Source organism: Limulus polyphemus, unplaced genomic scaffold (genome assembly GCF_000517525.1).
Source record: "Limulus polyphemus unplaced genomic scaffold, Limulus_polyphemus-2.1.2 Scaffold999, whole genome shotgun sequence".
Classification (NCBI taxonomy): Eukaryota; Metazoa; Arthropoda; class Merostomata; order Xiphosura; family Limulidae; genus Limulus; species Limulus polyphemus.
In genome coordinates this window covers 36,294-46,021 of record NW_013666609.1, presented here as the reverse complement: position 1 = coordinate 46,021, position 9,728 = coordinate 36,294, and the positions used below count along the sequence as shown (strand labels likewise).

The 9,728-nt window shown below is 30.4% G+C and overlaps 1 protein-coding gene across 6 annotated transcripts in view; it reads right to left on the bottom strand.

The window, feature by feature from the left end:
* Positions 1-9,728, bottom strand: part of LOC106461617 (E3 ubiquitin-protein ligase LRSAM1-like) — a 98,255-nt gene that overhangs the window by 53,723 nt on the left and 34,804 nt on the right. For all 6 annotated transcript variants that reach the window (XM_022388628.1, XM_022388625.1, XM_022388627.1 and 3 more), the window contains 3 exons: positions 8,156-8,236; positions 4,418-4,513; positions 2,290-2,388 (listed from right to left, as the gene is read on the bottom strand). In XM_022388628.1, the coding sequence (XP_022244336.1) occupies positions 2,290-2,388; positions 4,418-4,513; positions 8,156-8,236 (276 nt within the window). The remainder of the gene's footprint in view (positions 1-2,289; positions 2,389-4,417; positions 4,514-8,155; positions 8,237-9,728) is intronic.

The window sequence follows — 9,728 nt, the reverse complement described above, 5'->3', positions numbered from 1 at the left end:
TATCATTTCATAAGTTGGGCAAATAAATAGCAGATGGGTTTTAATTATATTAAATGCATGTGAGTTAACATCATTTGAATTATAAGTATAAGTACTTTGGACGGAAATAACCTTAACAGTGTCATGAAAGAAAGGGATCTTAGTGTAATGGTTGATCCATTAAGGCATCCAAGCAGTATGCTGATGCTAATGGTAGTGCAAATAGGATTTTAGGTAGTATCTACAGAAATATTGAATACAAGTCTAAAGGGGCTATAATTTCATCGTATACATTACTGGTTAGGCCACATTTGCAGTACTGTGTTCAGTCTTGGGCTCCTTACCTTAGGAAGGTCATTGAATTGTTTGAAAGGTTCAGAGCAGGGTTACTAGAATGATGTCTGGGACAGAGAGATTGTCATAGGAGGAGAGGTTGAGATTTCTCAAATTGTTTTCTCTTGAAAAAAAGAAGAGGAAGAAGGGATCTGATTGAGGTGTTTAAGATTGTAAAGGGAATTGATAATGTTGAGGCATCATCTTTTTCATAGTTAACCACAAGAATAGTAGGACTGTGGGACACAAATATAAATTTTGTCTGGGTAGGAGTCATCTTCAGTTAAGACACTTTTCTTTTTCTTACAAGGTGGTTGGCCTTTGGAAAGGGTTGCCTTTGGATGTTGTGGAGGCAGTACACTTTGGTGAGTTTAAGAGAAAGCTTGATAACTATATGAATAATAAGAGCTGGCTTTAAGATAATATATTTATTTAATAATTTTAGTTTTGTTTAGAGCATGGGACAGCTAAAATGGACCAACAGGTTCCTTGTTGTTCCAAAACATTATGTTAAGATGCTGTTGCAGCACTCCAAAATAGGTTTGGTTATGACAAGGACAGTAGTAACAGAAGTAATAGCCTTTTGCCAGATCAGAAGATCAAGAACATGGTCTCCAATGTCAAAGAGGCAATGAAGAAAGGTTGCATGATTTGATTTGAGAATCAATAATTGTGACCATTGCTGGTAAAATGGTGCAGCCACTTCAAAACTATATGTTTCTTTGAATGCTTATAACTTTTTAATGAAATACATTACCATCATATGGATAGTATATTTAGTTACAGCAGATTTCAGACTTTTCCCTAACATATGCAACAACTCCAAGAAGTAATCACCAGAATTTCTAGTTTCTTGCCCTATCACTCAAAAACACTGATCCACCTCTGATTAATATTTTGTTACTTGAGAAACAGCATAAACCATCTAAACAGAAACATTTCAACCAAATAAACATTTTGCATGAACAATATAACCACCTAAACACCTATTTCATAAATTGCATAGTATTACAACTAGGTAAATATTTTAACTGATGCAACATAATGACCTAACACTATAAAACATGTATCTGAATATATATTTTATCAACTGAAAATAATCACAAACCTAACTATGTTACCCGATACAAAAACCACAAACATTGTTTGAGGCAACTCAACCACCTGACAATATATGATACAATACAACCACTATATCATTTGTTTTATTAACTGTATAACACCAACCACAATTATATAACTACTGCATCTAATATACCATAATCTCTAGACTTATTTTGAAAATTTGATAATATCATAATTATATAATAACTGTGGCTGATACATTATAAATACCAACTACTTTTTTATCAACTGTATAACACCAATCACAATTATATTACTAATGCATCTAATACACCATACTCACCAGACTTATTCTATCAATAGAATAACATCACAACTACATAACTACTCAGCCTAATACAACAAAATCACCAGACTGCTTGTTTTATGAAGTGCATAACACCAACCACAATTATATAACTAGTGGATCTAATCCATCATAATTAACAGACTAGTTTTATCAACTGGATAACATCACAACTATATAACTACTGGGCCTAGTACAGCAAAATCACCAGACCGCTTGTTTTATGAAGTGCATAACACCAACCACAATTATATAACTAATGGATCTAATCCATCATAATTAACAGACTAGTTTTATCAACTGGATAACATCACAACTATATAACTACTGGGTCTGATACACCATAATCATCAGACTACTTACTTTATCAAGTAAATAACTACTATTCTGATATACCACAGTCATCAAACCACTCTTGTTATCAACTAAGTAACTAACAAGTCTGATACATCACATTCACCTGATATTGTTTGTGACAACAAAGCCACTTGAAACTTACTTTCTCATTCAAACAGACAAAGCAACCAACTAAAACCATTGTTGAGAAATAACACTTAAACACTTACTTTGTATATAAGTTCCTGAGGTTTTTGGTCTAAGAGTCTCTGAAACTGAATCAACCAATAATCTTGCACTTCAGCTGCTCGCCTTTCTTCCATTTCATTCTACAACCAATATTCTGATATCAGTTTTACAAGTGTCATACCATGTCTAAAATGCATCTAATAGTATTGTAACATACACACAGTATAAGATCTGAGGAGAACAAATACCTCACAGGACTAAATAATAAGAACAAGTCTGTAGTTACAGCTGACAATAACAGAGGTGCAGAGTGATTTGAAACCTAACCTAAAAGATCCCTGGTATAGGATTCCAAAAAATAAAATAAAATGGTTATCTCTTATTTTATATATTATTTTCATATGGTTACATACTTACATCTATGGTCGTAATATCTAAATCCAGGAATATGTGAGTTTGGAGTTCAATGTAAATAAGTTTTTCTAGTTTTTAAATTTAGCTTAAATTACCATACAAGCATTCTAATCCTATTCTTTAATATAGTTTCAAGTGCAATTATTATCTGACAACCAACACACTTTTCGTTTCACAAGTAGGTAAACAATTTTAAAATTTTAAGTCTACAGTTCAGATAAAATATTTTCAAAACAGAGTAGGAAAAACAACTATTTGATTCTGTCATTATGGATAAAAAGAATGATATTCCCAATGCTCACTTTATTGGATGCATACTTTCAAAATGCTTGCTTCTTTGCTGTATAAGATAAATGTACATTACATTTGCATGTGAACCAATATATATCTGGGATATTTGCAATACTTTCTGAACGATTTTCATGTACTTCTGAAGTATTTCTGTCTCTGTAGATTGCATTAGAATGTAAGATATAATATATCTGAAACAGTTAGAGAAAATTTTTTTGTCACGGATGATTGTGTGCTTTAAAAACACTTCCTTCTTTGTTGTATATGGCATATGTACATTACGTTTGGATGTAAGATGAATTATATGTGGGAGAGTTAGAAACAATTTGTAAGGGATGATTATATGTCTTCTTACTATTTGTGGGCTTGTGTAATCAGTAACTTAAGAGATTTAACTGCTGTTTTTATAAAAAAATACACGTTTTCTTTGCATACAAGTCCCAAGATTATACTTTAAACTGGTTATATTAAAATCCTCCTATTTTTCATAAAAACATATATCTTATTTTTTATCAATTCAACATTTATCATTCAAAATTACAAACATTTTCACAAACTCAATCTCAAAATATTTCTATTATTATTATTTCATATTTAGATTATTTCTATTATTATTTTTTCATATTTAGATTATTTCTATTATTATTATTTCATATTTAGATTATTTCTATTATTATTCTTTCATATTTAGATTATTTCTATTATTATTATTTCATATTTAGATTATTTCTATTATTATTATTTCATATTTAGATTATTTCTATTATTATTATTATTTCATATTTAGATTATTTCTATTATTATTATTTCATATTCAGATTATTTCTATTATTATTATTTCATATTTCGATTACCGTAATTAAGTACATTCAAAATTTTTTCCCTAAATCAGTTCTGTTACTCTTCTTTACATATTGTTATTCATAAATCAATATCATTAGAAATTAGTGCACCACAGTATGAACTGAGTAATTTATAAAATGACAACAACCTTGAAATTAAAACTATATAAGGAAAAGTTAAAGTGCTATGCAATAGCACTCATGAAATAAAATATGGAAACTATGTCATGTTTAGAGCTTTAAGAGATAACTTTTGAAACTTAACTATTACCAAATGGTTCCATATCTTGGCAATATCAGTGTACACTTAACGATATATTCGTTATAACAGTCTAAACTGTATAGCTTATTTCATTCTCAATGAATGTTTTTCACTTTTACCACAAAACCTGTTACTCTTCTGTAATGTTGCAAACAGATTGTCCATTATAATTATCTTACTAATGCCAAAATCTCTCATAATGCATTAAGGTGGAAATCATTAACCTGTTTCTTCTGTACAATGTCATTATACAAAGTTTAAACTTGTATTTGTCTTAGAAAAACAAAACTCTATCATTATCACAGCCTACCGTACGATTAATTATATACTGAAGACCTTCAAGTTAAAAACCAAACTTACTATTCTTCTTTTTAATTCTTCTTTTCTTTGATTTTGTTGTTTATAAAGTTCTGACAAAAGATGAGCTAAGATTGTTCGTTTTTCAGCCAATGTGTTCTGTATATATGAAAATTGTAATCAAAATTTCATCAAATCACTAGTTAGTATCAACATTTTACAAAAATAATTATAATACTTTTCTAGCCCATAACTGATTGGCTTAATATATTGTATAATAATCACAGATTTAATAATGGATCTTCTGCTTTCATCTATTATAAAAATTGTTCTGTATTTATTATTAGTGAATCATCTGCTTCTTAGCAGTGTGTATCTATCACAACCTTCAAAGTAGATCTGTGTATCTAGTTTGTGCATTAACTGTATTTTTAATCTCTGTTATTATAAAACATAAAAATTTCATTTTAACTGAGAAACACATTTTTCCATGGTTAAAATATTTGACTTTTATCATATCATCTCCATAATTAATAATGATGTTATGTGAAAATGAGTCATTTTCTCTAAAATGTAAACCTCACTGGAATTACAAAATTACATTCCCAGGGTGTTTAAACAGCTAAAAAATTATAATTATAATGAAGCTGAAAACAGCATTTAACATTAAAGTGTAGAAGCAAAGTAGAAAGTTTAATTACAAATAATAACTCAGTAGATCATATAGGGGTTGGAATAAAAATGGACACATTTGCTATTTTTTCAAGCACCTGAAACCAATCCTATAATAAAATATAATTATATGTATTTTTTTTTTTTACAGAAAGGATATAACAGGTTCAAAAGGAGGGGTTATATTAGGATCCCATCTGGCAGGTGCATCTGTACTAAAAGTACACTGATTGTTCTCATTTCAAGAGCAACAACTTCTAATGGAATATCAGCATGAAACAATGAAGTAAAATATATAACCAAAATGTGCTCAGAGTTCAATGTATGACCAAAATTAAACACGGTATAGTAACTCTGTTCAAGCTATGAATTATTTTGAGAATCACATGTTTGCACACAAAATGACTGAAATCTGTTTAATCAGAAAAAACAGACAAAGTGATCTGTTTGGATGAGTCAACATTCAAACTTTACTCACAAAAAGGACATGTATGTGTGGAGAAAGCCAAAAGAAGCTTGTTTATTTGTTTGATTCAGATATTCACACGAAAGTATATTTGGGCTATCTGTGCTAGCTATCCCAGAGCTGAACTAAGAAACTAAAGGGAAAGAAGCTGGTTAATAGTGCCTACCATTAACTCTTGAATAGTGGGATTTGGACATCACTCTTATCACACACACACACATATAGCTTCAAAGTGGAAAGTGCAATTTTGTGGTAATGGAATGTAAGTGATTGACCCTCAGATCCACAGTCCAGCCTGCTAACCACTAGGCTACCCAAAATAGGTATATGAGCCAAATATTTAGTTCTTAGTATAGGTCAGAGAAAAGGTCTCATTATAGGGTGGGCAACATTTATTGGTATGACATTAGTTAGATTCTCATTCTGAAAGGAAGGATAACAGTTATTGGTTAAAAAACATCCTAGAAGATGAAGGTTCATCTTGTGACACAGCACATTGTTGATCTTATAATGTGTATTGAAAAGACAATTCATCTAACCACAATGTAACAGTTATTTCAGACAGGTATGTTAAGAAAATTTTGGTATGTATACCTGACAGGTGCATCTGTAACTAAGACCACAAAATCAGATTATTTTTCCTTCAAATGATTATGGAGTATTCTTGAAGCTAGATTTCAAATTACAGAAAAAATTGGAGGCAACTCTTTTTAAAGAATGGTCTAACATTCCTGTTGAAGATTTTCATCATTTTGCTGCTTCATTGTCAATGGTGTATTATACAATTTATGATAAAGTTTCTTGTAGCTACCTTGGTTTTATAAGACCCTTGAGTACATGTTAAAAATTTGGATTACATTATTATTAAAGTACTATTGGTGTATACAGAAAGTTGAGTACTTTATAACAAAATAATTTTGAATACGTCAGCTAGTTGTCAAGTAACAACAATAGCTGAAATAAAGTTGTAGTGGAACAGGATATATCGACATTTGGCATTTTGTAGTTAGTGTGATGCCACAAGATACAGATCATTTTGGGGAAGGGTATGCAAGAGTTCTTTCTGATGAAGGAAAATATTGATATATTCATATCATATAGGCATGTTGCTCTTGGGAAAAAGAATAATCACGGCTTGGATATCCTTTATAATTAATGGCATTGAAAAACAGAGGAAATGGATCAAGGAAAAGCAGGACCATCTGTAAAAAGACCAATAAACACAAAGTCAGTGACAAACACTGTCCAAATGCCCAAGGTAATAGTAGTTAACATAATCACAAAAGATTTCTGACTGGTAATGTAACACAAGCCACATGTAAACCAGTTGCTTCCACAACATATCTTTTCAAACATCACATAGTTCAAGCAGCTGGAAGATTAAATGAGTATTGATGCTATTCCATACTAAAAAGTTGTTGGATGCAGTGCCTACTAATTTGTGTGAGACTGAGCTGTTGAAACAGTTACTGATTGAATATTGTCTTTGTGTTAGAGATATATACAGGAAAGTAAACATGACTTGTATTTGTAGATGTAATTTAGAAATAGGTCTAGAAATACTGAGGTGTATTTGGAAAGAATAACTGCCCATATAAGGAAGTAGAAAGGACATATTAGATCTATTAACAGCAATATAACTGAATTAGGGTTGATTTGTTTGTATGCATACTGTTCCACTAATTATGCTAAAAACTGAGCTGTGGCTTCTCTTCGTGTTATTAAAACAAATTAATGATTACCCAAAACAAAAAAAGTTAAAAAAATTGTGAAGAAATAAATATGGATGATCAGTTTGTTTATTTGTTTGAAGTTGAGCACAAAGCTACATAATGGGCTATCTGTGCTCTGCCCACCACGGGTATCAAAACCTAGTTTCTAGCATTGTAAGTCCGCAGACATACCGCTGTGCCACCGGGGGGGATGAATGATCAGAAACACAACACAACTAGGAACTGAGAAATAAGTCAATGCAAAGATAACAGCAAAAGAAGCCAATCTCCATGAGTGTAGAGTTAGGTAAACATACTTTGAGATATAATGACATAAATGCTCAAAACCTTCTCAAATTGTAATGAGAGTATATTTACTGGCCACATATAAAACAAATCAGAAGGGATTCAGAAGTCCAAAAGAGGACTATTGTACATGTTAATACTTGAATATTGCTAACTGATGGCAAGGAACTTCTTGAAATCATGTAGTCCCTCATGAACAGAAAAAGATCAACATATGTTAAACGTTAAAATGTTGCATTACTTAAAATTATAACACCAAGAAGAGGTTCATATACACTAAAGGTTTTCATCTTAAACAAGGAGTGGACGATCTAACTACAAACTAACAAATGATTGGTTTCATTTTGAATATTAGTAAAATTTGAAAGGGAATTATGTTACAGTACAATGTAACAAGACTTTGTATTGTTAAAAATAAACATGATATATATATATATATATATTCTAAGAAAATGAACCACAAAAATTCTAAAAATCTGAACATTAACACTGCTTTATTGACACAACAAACAAAAGTAAGTTTAATTTGATTAAAGCCATCACATAATCAAGTAAGACTCGAAAACCTGCAAAACATGCAGTTTCTCTTGTGGAACATCTTAATTTAAAGACTGAAACACAGACAGAAATAAAGAGTAACCTTACCATTTCAAAATTAACTTTAAGATCTTTTTTCTTCAACTCTACTCCAGTAAGCTTAGTTAGTTCTTTCTCCACCAACTTTATCTGACAAGTGATTAATTAGTATTTTTAATACACTTTTTCAAAAAAAAATATAATGTATCACTAACAATATAAGGAATAACAACTCAATCTGCTTTGACTTAAGTAGAAATATTTATTATACATGATCATCTGAATATGCCATATACTTGTTTAGTTAATATCTCTAAGAGTGAATGGGTCCTGACTCTTTGTTATAGAGTACCAAAACATACCTGTTTAGTTAATATCTCTAAGTGTGAATGGGTCCCGACTCTTTGTTATAGAGTACCAAAACATACCTGTTTAGTTAATATCTCTAAGTGTGAATGGGTCCCGACTCTTTGTTATAGAGTACCAAAACATACCTGTTTAGTTAATATCTCTAAGTGTGAATGGGTCCCGATTCTTTGTTACAGAGTACCAAAACATACTTGTTTAGTTAATATCTCTAAGAGTGAATGGGTCCTGACTCTTTGTTATAGAGTACCAAAACATACTTGTTTATGTAACTTACAGCAACAACAAGATATGCATTGTACAATTTGACATGGCACTGAGCATTCTTACCCTGAAGTAAAACAAGCATTTTCTGTCACCATATAGAAACCGTGCATGTGAACCTGACCTTCTTCATATCACAACATGATAACTTGTTCTTACTTTAATTATACTGTTGTACAGTGCTGTAAAAATGAGGAGCAGGTTTTGAATATCATTTCAACCATTGGCCTTGCTACTACATTAAAGACTATGATCTTGATCATTACTTTGTATTAGTAAGTGTACAAAGAAAAAATATTTTACATTTAGAACATTTATATCAAAAGTCAAGTTTAGATTTTGGAATCCAAGAATTCACTAAACCTAACAATTTGGAAGGAAAAATGTATAACTACTGCATCATGAGAGAACACTGTACATCACATATATATATATATATATTCTCAAGCATGGTGTTATAAACCGAAACTGTAAGAATGTACAGTTCTATATACTACAGTCAAACAATGTTAAACCTTTCTGAGCTTTGTCGTATTCTTGACTTCTTTTCTTTCTAACAATGGAAATACTTAACAAAATTGCAAAAACTTACTATAAACTCACTAAATAGTATCTAGTTTTGGCTTAAACTAATTCATATAAAACGTCTTAGGTTGCATGTAAACTAAAATTTGAGGTATATAGAAAATTATAATGTTAAACTTTTTCCCTCATTTTTATTCAAGCCATTATTACTCATGAAAAAACACGTTTTTAAAACGTTGATATAGAGACATGTAAACATTTTTTATGACCAAGAAGGAATAGATAAAAAAATTAATTATTTAAAAAATGTTGTTTTAAACAGAGGGTTTGAATTAAGTTTAATAATAAACTTAAGAACAAACTTGAAAATTTGAAAATTATCTCATAAAAGATAAAACTATCACATTAGCAACTTATCCAAAAATCAGTAGTAAGTTTTTTAAAATATATCATTTTGGATGCATTACCATGATTAGGAATGAATATA